This window comes from Monopterus albus, unplaced genomic scaffold (genome assembly GCF_001952655.1).
Source record: "Monopterus albus unplaced genomic scaffold, M_albus_1.0 scaffold19.1, whole genome shotgun sequence".
Taxonomy (NCBI): domain Eukaryota; kingdom Metazoa; phylum Chordata; class Actinopteri; order Synbranchiformes; family Synbranchidae; genus Monopterus; species Monopterus albus.
The window spans coordinates 3103094-3115167 of record NW_018127899.1 but is presented as its reverse complement, the minus strand read 5'-3'; the positions used below and the strand labels follow the sequence as shown (position 1 = coordinate 3115167).

Below are 12074 nucleotides of genomic sequence, written 5' to 3'. Positions count from 1 at the left end.
TTAAGTGTATCGAGTGAGAAATACAGCTGTGAGTGATTGTTATAAATATAAAGTTCAGGGCACCTTGCACTTTATTCATCACTTGGTGGTAACACATACTATCATTCACATACGTAGTAATATGGCTGGGTGGAGTGTTTCTTTTATAAAAGGTTAATTTTCAGAGTTGAATTCATTTCAGTTTAATTTGGATAGTGCCAAACAACCACACCAAAATCACCAGTAAAGTGTCATCATTGCTCGGGGGGGTATGCTCTCAGGACACTTTACAAACTAAGGTCTTACTATTATTATTATAGAGAGAAACCTAACACCCCCCCAGCCCCCCTTGGGCAGCATTTGGTGACGACAGGTAGGAAAAAACTCCCTTTAATAGAAGAAACCTCTGACAGACCTCGGCTCTTGGTGGGCGGCCTTCTGCCTCGACCAGGACAATATATAAGTTTCTGTTGCATGCATTTTGTTCTTTGAAGCTTCTGCTTGAGAAGACTTGACCTCCAGATTGAGACTTCAATCTTCACCCAGACAAGGTAGCTGGTCTCATTTTCTCATTCAAACTGTCACATTATACAGAATAAAGATAAAATGGCAGGACAGTGAGCAAGGGGAAGGTGAGGAGAGGTTACAGATAAAGCTGGCCTGACTTCTTTTCCACAGTTGAGCTGCTGACTTTCAGTCCATCTTCACAGATCTGCTTCATTTTAACTACATTGTCCTGTTTTCTTCTGTTCAGATCTTGATACCAAAGGATTTGTGCAGAATGCAGAGCTTGGTGACTGTGTGCAGCCTTTTTTTACTCATCTTTTCCGGCCGTGCACATGTTGTGGATGACTTTACGGTTTGTGTTCTTCTTTTGTCACTGCATTCAAAACCTTTGTAAATCAAAAGCCTGTGAGTGGTTCACTTTGTCTGTTTCTGTTATACAGAATGAGTGCAAGGAGTTCTTTTACAAAAACTTTGAGCCAAAGGGGCTGGGCTCCGAGAATCATGCCCACATCTGCCAGTCTTACAGCAACAAGTAAAACGTCAAATTTCAATCAAATGACTGAAGCTGTAATTGAGACCTGTCTTAGACCTTCACATTAAAATGAGCTCTAGGAATCATTTCAATCTATTGTTATAAGTTCAGGGTTTTTGATCAAATGTTTCTTAACCTTTGCTCCACAGCTACTACTTTGCCACACTGTACGACACCTGCAATCGCATTCCTGTCTACTCTGCCTATGTATACCAGCCCACTACTGAAGCTCCCCAGAGCAGTCCTTGGCATTTAGAGCCTCAGGTACATACTTGTTTATATGTATGTGTGTGCAAATATAAATGAGTTCATGTCGGTTTTAACATAAAATATATAGAGAGTGTTTATGTGTTTTCTGTAGTTTTGTAAGTTGTATAGAAAATGTCATTATAAGCAAAGGGAATCTTTGCATTTGTCTCAACAGTACCATCTGCATAAGCTTTGAAACATTTTACTGAGGTGAATCTTCTTTGTAGCTGATCGACAGGACCTGGGATAAAAACATGATGCGTATTAAGGAGATGAAGAATACTTATAAGATCACTACAGCTTTAATAGGAAAGTATCAGGCTGTGGAAGATGACTACAAGAACTCTGGTTACAGCCTTGGTCACCTCAACCCCAAAGGATACCATGGAGGTAAGGATGTTTCATGAGGAAGGAAAAGTTTTCAGCATGTTTTGTTGTTGTTTTAATTACTCTATAAAGACAAACAGAACCTAACCTGCTGATTCTTTACTTATGAATGCAGTAAAAGTTTGTGGCTAAAATGTTCATTATCGATCCACCCTCCATGTACACCCAAACGTTTTCACATCTACAAATTATAAATGTATATCTTGTCTAAGTTATTATTATCCTTAGGTTATTGTGACCCCTGTTGCCTGTTTCTCTTCATTTTTATTTTATAGGTGATGCCAGCAGAGCCACTTTCACCCTGACCAACGTGGTTCCACAAAATATTAAACTGAACGGACAACACTGGCAGCAGTATGAGAATGAGCTCAAAGAAGAGAGAACGGACAACACTGGCAGCAGTATGAGAACAAGCTCAAAACGATATTTGCAGATTGCCACAAAACCTATGTTCTGGTCGGTGCAGTTCCCTCTCAAGACAACTGGCTAAAGTATAACAATGCCAATCGTGTCAACATCCCTGATTACATGTGGCAAGCCTACTGCTGTGTGGACAACAACGACGTCCCCATTAAGAGTGGTGCTGCAACAGCGAGGAACAATGATAAAATAAGAGTGGTGCTGCAACAGCGAGGAACGACAATAACCCGGTGCAGGAGTGCTCCCTGACAAGCCTTAAAAGTTTCTTACATAAATTCAACCAAAATAGAGAACCTCCTGAGCTGTTTGCCAACTGCAATGCACAGACCACCACTGAGGGAGATTGTTCAGCTGTTATCTCTTAAGTCATACCATATTAGTATGAATTCTGTCAACTAACACAGTCGTATGACCCTGAAAACTGATCTTCCATATACATGATGTCTGTGTGTCAATTTAATCAGGTCTAACAACATTATATTATTCTGAGAAATCAAGAAATAAAAAGCAATAAGCAGATAAAGTGAACTGTGTGTTTTTTAACCGAAATTTATGTTGTACTGTCAGTGGTTCGTCTAGTGCTGTGAATTCACAGCGCACATTAACCCAATACATTTAATGGGCTACACAGCAGAGGAATAAGGAAAGACCACCAACACCAGGGAAACTGGGAGAACCATTTCTCTATGGAGCAGGCTTTGTGCAGGGGGAGCCGTCATGCTGAAACAGGACAAACTGTCACTAGAACTAGGGAACCCCTACCAGCAACAGTGAAACCAAGTAAAAGTACATCTATGTGCTCCTTTTCCAGCCAGTACTTCTCCTCCTCCAGGTAACATGAGATGATGTTTCAGCATCAGGTGCTGACAGAGTAAAACCCAAAGCAGCTCTGTGTGCAGATTCAGGGGCCCTTGAATGAATGTGATCTCTGGAGGCCTGAAGCAGCAGCGGGACACACTTGCTGCACTCAGTTACAGTAAATAGATCTCTGTGCATTTTTTTAAACATGTATTATGACCATGATATCACTATTTCATTTTTTAAATATCACCTTAATACCGGCATATCCTGACACCCCAGCTACAGAGGATTCAGTGCTTTAATAAAAGGGTGAGTCACATTTACTCTATAAGTCTGTTTGTGGGGTAAAAATTGACAAACCTTTAAATATTTAAAATATTTTTCTAAACTCCACAGAAATCCCCCCCAATCCCTGTTTTTATGATGAAAATATTTCAGTTAAACAGCTGTCATTGCTTTATTTAATTTTACTTCCTTGTTCAGCAGAGCCACCACTTTTACTTGTTCCTGAGATGAACATGTAAGATGTTGGCTATATGAGTCAAATCTTATCGGGTACATGTGGCAATAATTTGTATTGTTCTCACTGTGAACAAACCTCAGCCAACACGGAGCGTCTCCAGCACACCCTGTGTCCATCTCCCAGCCTGGTGTCTCTCCTCCCCCAGAGCCACAGAGCTCCACTGTGTCGTCCAGCCCAGCAGAGACATGCTCCTTCATCAACATGAACACACACTACTGGAGTTTATTCTGACCCACACACACCTTCCTGCTGCCACGCACACTAGAGACCAGATGTAAATTTCCACACACACCTTCCTGCTGCCACGCATACTAGAAACCAGATGTGAATTCATCAGCAGCTGAAAATAGTCCCCAACACATGCACTGTTTGCTCCTGTTTGCTTGATAAAAAAAATATGAGCAGCTGTTTTAGGAAATTACTAAGCCTTTTAAAAAATGAAACACAATCTACAAACTGTCAGAAAGTATAGAGAGATGACTGACACACTGAGGGTTTTGGTCTTTTTACAGGATTTGTTATCAATAAGAACCAGAATTACCACTTAATAGTTGTACACCTCCACCAACCAGCCAAATTCACGAGAATGGGACAGATGTGAGGTCACAGTGACCTTTGACCACCAAACTCTAATCAGTTCATGCTTGAGTCCATTTGAACACTTGTACTAAATTTGAAGAAATTCTCTCCAGGGGTTCCTGAGAAATCATGTTCACAAGAATGGGAACCAGCCATACTCTACCACTCCTCTTATACACTAAAGGGGTAGTTAGTGAAATGCTGGAATGAATGAATGGCCACCTGATGGTGCCAAAGTAAGAATAAGTCCTCATTAAGACCAGGATCAGTCCAGTTCTGAGACTTCCTGGTTGTAAAATAGTTGGCTTTAAAATCTGATAGAAATAACATCAGGGGGTTTGTGACAGGAGAGAAGTCAAAGATTTCCAGGATGTGGATTGTTTCTGTGATCTTACTGAGAAATGCTGCTCACCTGACAGTCAGACACGTACACTATTTAATATTAATATCAGAGAAAACCGTTCAAACGTTTGACAGATGAAACATGTTTAGTATGATACAGCTTGTTCAGGTTTGAAAGCAAAATATCATATATGACTTTATGATTTGATAGTAAAATAGAACAGTTACTCTTACATGTATAATACAGAGTAATCAATCAGACAGATAAAACGATCCCAGAAGAACATCTGTTCTTTAAACGATACTTAAACCTCCTCATGTCTGAAACATTTTCCGCTTTGTCTTCGCCATCACAGGGGCAGTTTGCCGGCGAGGGGGACCTTCTTCTTCAGGTTCAGGGTGGAGTTGACCTGCTGGGCTGACAGCAGGCTGTGCCACTGAGCGACCGGCCGCCGCGGGTTGGACAACATGTCAGCCCAGTGCTTCAGCTGGTTCCCCGAGGCGTCGCAGCCCAGGAAGATCTTCCCAATGGCGTCATTAGCTGTCATGGTGTCATGGTCCCACACAGAGATCACCAGGTTCACCCTCTGAGGAAACACATTAAACAGCAGCACAGCAGCATTAAAGCACCAGACTTGGGGATGGATGATGTCCCCACGGGCCCCTGGGCAGATTCTAAAATATTACCATTAGCATCAGTCAGAGTTTGTCCTTTCTGCTCTCACTCACCTGGATTTGTTCAAATGAGACGTCGAAGGTGAAGGATTCATTGTAGTAAGGGTTCAGCGTCTTCTTTTTAACAGACGTCTTCTTTTTCTTCCACTTCCTCTTGTCCAAAGCCAACTGCACCTTCACATAAGGATCTACAAACAGCAGGTGGAGCAAAGTCACTCAGGCATCGACTTCAACACGGGGAGGGGGGCAACATAGTTACTGTGCCCCAGCCAGTTAGCCTTAGCAAAAGCTAACTTACTCACTATTCCAGGCCTAGTTCCTTTAACTGAACAAAACGTTTGACAGTCCAATACCTCAGGATTTAATTTGTTATATATGAACAAGGCAATAACTAAATCTATTATAATGAAGAACAGTAACAGTCCTGGTAAAAACTAACTGGCCTAGTTTTGGTGTCTTTTAGATTTATATGATTTCCTTTTTGCTAAATAATCATCTGAAAGATTCATGAAATATAAATATTATAGCTGTTCCACTTGAATTAAGCAGCCTTCAAACTTTCTCACCCTCCCTGCAGCTGCTCTGTTCTGCCTCTGTGGGGCAGCGTTGTCCACCCCTCCAACACGACCTCCACACATTTCAATAAAGAACAAATGAGTCCTGAACCAGAGTAGAAACACAGTCACCCTAGTCTAACCCCTGGGAAAACGTTTGTGTTGCTCTGACCTGAGGACCCTCTGATGTCCATGCTCTTCAGGTTTTTGGCCTCCAGGATCACCACAGTCAGTTTGCCAGCTGTGGGGACGTAGCGCAGAGAGAAGCAGATCTCCCCCAGGTTTTCTTCCTGCAGCAAACAAACACAGAAATCCTTATGACACAGATCCACGGCCGTGTTCACACATACGAAGTTGCCAGTATCTTGGCCTCTCATCACTCTGTAACTCTGGAGGTCCGGTCTCACCACACACTCACAGTGGTGGCAATGTTTACAGTCGGCCATTAATTAACTAAAAGCACTTGGTGTTCTTTGTCTGTTGCACATTTTCTAAACTTAGTTCAGTTCACGTTTTATATTACTTGTGCCATAAACACTAATCATTTTACAATTATCAAATGAGACTATTTATTTATTAAGCAATAAGATTTTGTGACTGCAACAAGATTGGCAAGTTTCATATTAGTCAGATCTATAATCTCATAGGGCAGCATCACCTACAGGTGAGAACAGTTTATTAGCACTGGTGCCAACTCAGAGGCCCTTGTCAGGTCATGTGACTCGGGCCCTTGCACACTGTAGTGGTCCTTTGAGAGTCTCCCATGTAAACCTTTAAGTCAAGGCACCACTTTGCCTCGGTACCATCTCACCAACATCTTCTGTACATTACCTCAAACTTGGCGGGCTCGGCGAGGTCTTGCCACTCCTCAATGACGTGGTTCCAGTCGACGCTGGCGAGCTGCATCCTGATCTCGCCGATGATGTCGTGTTTGGTGAATCTGTTGAAGTCATACACCTGCATCACCACTGTCGAGTTGAGGAGGGAAGACTTGGCAATCTGTGGAAAGATCAGTCAGGTTAGGAGGAAAATATTTTTCATCTGAACATTTTTAAATTAAAACTATTTTAGCTTAATTATTAGTGGGTTTTTTTTACCAGTTGCTTTTTACTGAATTACTGAGTGGTATAAATGCTACTGAAGTAAAAGGATTCTAGGCAATTTACATCCTTGATTTCAAACTAAAAGCTTCTTTAAATAAAAATCAGTTTTCGTTAGTAACGTTCTTATACAAATTTAATGTAAATGATAAAAGTTCAACCTGCATTTTGTTCAACCATTTTCAAACTCTTACTGAATGCATCAAAACACAGGAAGTCATATCATCTCCTACCGGGAAGGTAAACTGTTCGTTGAAGACCGGGTTGAGTGTGTGTTTGAACACTTTGGTCTCGCAGGTTTTGATTTTCTCGGGAAGGAGGTAGACTCTGACGTACGGGTCGGAGCTTTTTCCCAGGTCCATGGCCTTCAGGCTGTCGGCTTGTTTGATCCCGATGAGGAGCTGTGAAGACACACAGTCATCAGAACGGTACTGACGTGGTTACAATTTTAATCTGTGTTGTTTCTGGGAGCAGTGCAGTGAGCAGGCCCGGCGGTTAATCAGGCTGCACTGTAAACAGCTGGTTATAACCACCTCACACAGAGCGGCGTTGTACTCCAGAGAGTAGAGCAGCTTTCCTCTGTACTTCTTGGCCGTGCCATAGTTTGTATCCCCCGCATCAGACTGAGCCTGTCAATGCACAGGAAACACATCAGGTTAGATCTTCATGCAAACAGGGAGACCAGCAGAGCTGGCACATTTGGCAGGAGCTTTAAGCAGAATCTCATTTATCCCACCAGTTTTAAACCTTAAATAGTCAAGAAATAACAGCTGTAGAATGTTAAACAAAGATCACACCGAGGACAAAACAAATGAAGGGTACTGAAACAACATACAAGTAATGTAGGTTGATGCATATATGATCCACTGAAACAAAAACAGTCAATTCTATTACTGAAGCAAAGCACTTAAACTAGCTCAGGCAGAGCTGTGATGCGCTGTACTCACTATGTCATCAACGCAGCACACCCCTGACATTGGGGCAGTGTATTTAACAGTGACGGGAAGTAACTAAAACCATTCACTCAGGCACAGTATTGGGGTACTTTACTTGATTTTAGTGAGGATGCTGCAGCTCAGGTGTAAATTTTTACATTTTAGTTAAACCTGCAGAAACAACCTGTGAACTCTGACATTTGATCACCTTCTAAGCTCATATGTCGAGCAACAAGCTCAACCCTTTTAGCTCTGTTTTTGGTCTCCGCCAGGCAGCAGCTGAAGTCAACCCATCAAAATTGCCATGCCACTGATGGCCGCTAGACATTGGCTCCAAAACTGTAACGTTGTGGTCCAGACACTAAGCAATGAGCTGAAACGCACTAGAAAACTCTGCTGCAGAGCCGGCTGATCATTCTCTACAGGTTCATTAGTACCAGAGTCCCCTGAACATTAAACACTGCTGTAACACCCTGTCATGTCACACTTTGCTACTATAAAAATATTAATTATAGCTGCTAACATTTGTGTTTCTGGTGATGCTGCTAATCCTGGCAAAAACACCCTGACAATGACATGCTGCCTACAGACAACAAAAGTAACAAACTCCCTGTTGTGTTGCACATATAAAAGATTCACAGATTCACGTCCAGAGGCTGCTGACACTCACCAGAGCTGCAGTTGATTTCCCGTCCACGCCCTTCAGGTTCGTCTTCTCACTCTTCTTTTTCTGCTTTTGCTTCTTCTTGTCCCCTTTGCAGCAGCACTTGATGCAGATGCACAGACAGCAGAGTAGAATGAGCAGAACACCGGCCACAAAGATAGCGTAGATGGCCCATCGAGGCACTGTGGCAACGAGACGGACACCCACTTAGCTAAGACATGTTATCAAATATTGCTGCTATGGTGAAACTTCAATCAAACAGGTTAAAGACAGGTTTTCAGGTCTGTCTCAAAACAAGAGTCAAGTGACCATCTGTACACTGAAACAGGTTTAGCTCACTGTAATCAGTTCACAGGAGCAATTTAAAGATCCCTCCCTTATGGTTTCAGTGGAAGTTAATCCACAGTCCTGCTTCTGTGCAAAGATCTATTCAAATGTTTCCCACTATTTTTTTTACCTTTCTTAGATCAAGTGATTGATCAAAAGTATAGATTTGATGTACTTGCATTTACTGCATTTCCATTTGATATTGTATCCCCACTACGTTTCTGCATTGTTGCTTTTACTGCTACAGATCTGAGTACTTCTTCCAGCACTGTATCACTCACAAAAACTACAGATCTGAGTACTTCTTCCAGCACGGTATCACTCACAGAAGATATTTTACTGCAGAATGAGTACCTTTGACACTATAGGTACATTTTACTCATGTACACTCATGTATTTTTACATCGGAGAGACTGTGAATGCAGGAGTTTTACTGCTAATGGAGTATTTTGCATTGTTGTACTTTTACTTAATAAAAAGACACATCCCGCTGAAGATGTTAAGGTTTGGCTTCCAGATCCTATGGATGAATCGTTCTCTGCCATTCAGTGTTTTTGGGGGAGTGCTGCTGTGGACTGGTTGGATGTGCAGAGGTTTAGGTCGAGCTAGTGTTCGGTGACTTACAGGGGATTTTGTCCAGCAGGTTGCTGAAGAAGCCGCCGATGGCGGCGACGGCCGGGTTGACGGTGGTATTAGTGCTGCTGTGGGCGGGGTTTGACGTAACATGTGATGCAGTACGTGACTGAGAAGATGTCTTTGGTGGCACTACAGCGAAGTTAGGCATGATGAAGAGGATGGAGAGGAGAGTTCTGGAAAAAAGAGAGAACAGTTTGGCCTGTAGTGGTAGCAGGAGGCATTAGTCTGTCACAACAGGAGAATCAAACGCCATGTGAAAATCCCACCCCTCTACACCCATAACAGTTTTCAGTCATAATCTAATGTCATGATACCCAAATTAAGTAGAAATTTTACAAGAGGTACTACATTAAACTAAGTGTTGATATTTTAGGAGGAATTTTGTTATATGAATAAAGTTTGTAATGTTAAAATAAACTTAAACAAGAAAAAGCTGTAATATTTTTACTTTTTACTTTTTAAGACAATTAATTTGTAATTTTGCAGGAAAGATGATCTAACATTTGGAGAATACTTGTTGATGAAGCCATATTGTATTGTATGGGCTATTTGTCCATATTTGACATGTACGCAGCCTGGGGTTGGGTGGAGAGGAAGGTAATGGTTGGAGGAGGGAACAAGGGTTGTGTCTGGATTCCAGCCTTAAGTATCAAAAGTGTTAGCAAAAGGTTTGTGCAAAATACAAGTTAGTGCACAGTTATTTTAATGTATTGAACGTATATGGTTGCTCATTCAGGTCATTGCACTAATGAGATAGATAGATAGATATAGATAGAATAGATAGATAGATATAGATAGAATAGATAGATAGCCTTTACTGTCACTGTACAGAATACAACAAAATTATACAGCAACTCCCAAAACTACATAAAGTAATACAATAAAATAAAATAGAATGTCAACAAGTACAAACCTTAAACCCTAAAACCATGACAATAAATAACATAATAAAAAGCTCAAAGTTCCATCAGTAGCTGTAAGTATAATAAACTGGGTTGTAGCAAAGTTTTAATGTTAAATTGCCCAAAGAATATATGTATCGTGTGCAGCCTAAAGGCAAACAGGTAAACAGGTCAACCCACTTACTGTACTGATAAGTCAAATGTTACGTATTCAGGAACACTCAGTGGTTTACTATGTGAATTCCTCCTGTGTTTTAATGTGAAGAGGTGGAATTACGAGACACATTATCTAAAAAAAAAAAAGAAAAAAAACATCAATTTTATTTAATAAAGAGAACATCTTCTGTCTCTGCTTCTTCCTGCAGAAAACAGGAGATGACTGAGCTGTAACACAAAGGCAAGAAACAGTAACATTACTCTCACCTGATTATGAGCAACCCATTTCACATTGTATAAAATCTATGATAAAATAAGATATTGACTGAAGTCACATTTCTTGTTGTAACAGTCAAACAAAGTCTTAAAACAACATGTTGTCGGTTTGCGTGTTAACTACATTTTGGCCCGAGGAAAAGAAGGAATTCCAAAATGGCCTCCACTTCCTGATTGAACCCAACTTAAACACATTCAAATGATGAAAGACAGTGTCAGAGTTCACACCGTTTTTGTGGTCATGCTAGGACAAAGAAGCCTGGAAGAATTATGTCTATAAATCTGTAAAACCATTCACTGTCCTGTTATTTTTGGCTGGTGAAAACTCCTGAACTGCAGTTTGGAGGCTTCCCAACAACAGTGACGTATGAAACCAAACATCAGAGCAACATCAAATGCTCCTAGCATGACTGAGTGCAGTTCTAGCTGCAGGCCTCCGCCATGAACAAACAGCAGCAGAACATTAACCCACAGTCTGATTCACTCTGTTAACAACACAATGTTGCAGCACCGCTGCCGTGTTCCCGCCTAGGGAATCCATTAGATTAAGGTAAAAGGCCTCAAAGCTAAACCTCTGCTACCTAGCCTTTGACCCTCATGTTAACCTAATCCTAGCAAAATGGTCCTCTTTCCAAATATGTCCTGAGTTTTCAAAAAATGTTGCGCCTTTAAATAAACATTATAAAGGTCCTTATTTTCTCAAACTATTCCACCCTCCAAGAACAATCCTCACTTTAAAAACTTGTTTACAGAATGTTTCAAACATATAACTTTATGGAAACGTCCTTTCACTTTGGGTTGAATATTTAAATCACCCCTGATAAACACAGACAGTAAATTCTTCCTCCATCCCATCATACTAGCCTTGGTGGTCATAGGTCACAGCAGACACATAACACCTGCTTTGGTGTTACTCAAGGACGCTGTCTAGGGCCTCTGCTTTTCCAGTTTGCATGGTTCCACTGGATGTGTGCATGACCACAGTGAGCTTTTTCTTTTTTAAAGGACACAACATGTGATCACTGATCCACAGAAAGCAGTTACACCTGTAAGAGGATTCCCCACACCAAAACATTTAAATAAACAAATGATTAAAAAAGAAAATATATTCTAAACCTCTCCTCCATCCTGAAAACACTCAGAGATAATGACATGATGGGACTTTTTTCTTCTTTGAAACTAGCGTCTGTTGGTAGTCATTAACCATAACCTAAATACAAAACGCCCAATCCTCCTGTTGAAAGCAGCTAAAGAATCTCAAGTATTTTACTCACTGTTCATAAGTTTTACAGAAACATCAACACCCCTGCTCGCTGCGACACCACGACTGGCTGAGACTGAAGTGTTTCTGATCTACTGCTCAGAGTAAACAGGAGTCCTGTTGGAGAACCACTGAAGATGAAGGAAGTGACATCTAACAGAAAGACTGGACCAGGCTTTTCCCAGAAACAACTCTCAAACTGTTTGATCAGAGAAAGGAAACGTCTCCTCCCTCCATCTCCACCCAGACTGTCTTCACTGTAATCAGCA

The 12074-nt window shown here is 41.3% G+C and overlaps 3 protein-coding genes across 7 annotated transcripts in view; 1 reads left to right on the top strand and 2 right to left on the bottom strand.

The window, feature by feature from the left end:
* Window positions 1–12074, bottom strand: part of LOC109956450 (troponin T, fast skeletal muscle isoforms-like) — a 209479-nt gene that overhangs the window by 117226 nt on the left and 80179 nt on the right. The window lies entirely within an intron of this gene.
* On the top strand, window positions 208–2587 carry LOC109956449 (endonuclease domain-containing 1 protein-like). The gene is made up of 9 exons (XM_020593577.1): window positions 208–248; window positions 474–530; window positions 734–838; window positions 927–1018; window positions 1168–1282; window positions 1495–1657; window positions 1930–1987; window positions 2035–2234; window positions 2273–2587. Exons 3-9 carry the CDS (start codon window positions 761–763, stop codon window positions 2437–2439), a joined length of 873 nt encoding a protein of 290 aa, XP_020449233.1. The 5' UTR covers window positions 208–248; window positions 474–530; window positions 734–760; the 3' UTR covers window positions 2440–2587.
* Window positions 4391–12074, bottom strand: part of syt8 (synaptotagmin VIII) — an 8546-nt gene continuing 862 nt past the window's right edge. The window contains exons 2-10 of one of the 4 annotated variants that reach the window (XM_020593573.1): window positions 10297–10401; window positions 9199–9383; window positions 8254–8429; window positions 7182–7277; window positions 6882–7049; window positions 6380–6547; window positions 5721–5838; window positions 5049–5182; window positions 4391–4906 (exon numbers count right to left, since the gene is read on the bottom strand). In XM_020593573.1, the coding sequence (XP_020449229.1) occupies window positions 4670–4906; window positions 5049–5182; window positions 5721–5838; window positions 6380–6547; window positions 6882–7049; window positions 7182–7277; window positions 8254–8429; window positions 9199–9358 (1257 nt within the window). In that variant the 5' untranslated portion in view covers window positions 9359–9383; window positions 10297–10401 and the 3' untranslated portion in view covers window positions 4391–4669. Of the gene's footprint in view, window positions 4907–5048; window positions 5183–5720; window positions 5839–6379; window positions 6548–6881; window positions 7050–7181; window positions 7278–7483; window positions 7556–7595; window positions 7675–8253; window positions 8430–9198; window positions 9384–10296; window positions 10402–12074 lie in introns of those variants that run through there. The other 3 variants (XM_020593572.1, XM_020593574.1, XM_020593575.1) reach the window with 3 other exon arrangements.

What these genes read in the sequence shown, in the direction of transcription:
- LOC109956449 (XM_020593577.1), top strand. Translation starts at nt 761, where the DNA reads ATGCAGAGCTTGGTGACTGTGTGCAGCCTTTTTTTACTCATCTTTTCC. An exon ending in TGCCAGTCTTACAGCAACAA is followed by an intron (nt 1,019 to 1,167) that starts GTAAAACGTCAA and finishes TTTGCTCCACAG; the next exon opens with CTACTACTTTGCCACACTGT. An exon ending in GTTCCACAAAATATTAAACT is followed by an intron (nt 1,988 to 2,034) that starts GAACGGACAACA and finishes TCAAAGAAGAGA; the next exon opens with GAACGGACAACACTGGCAGC.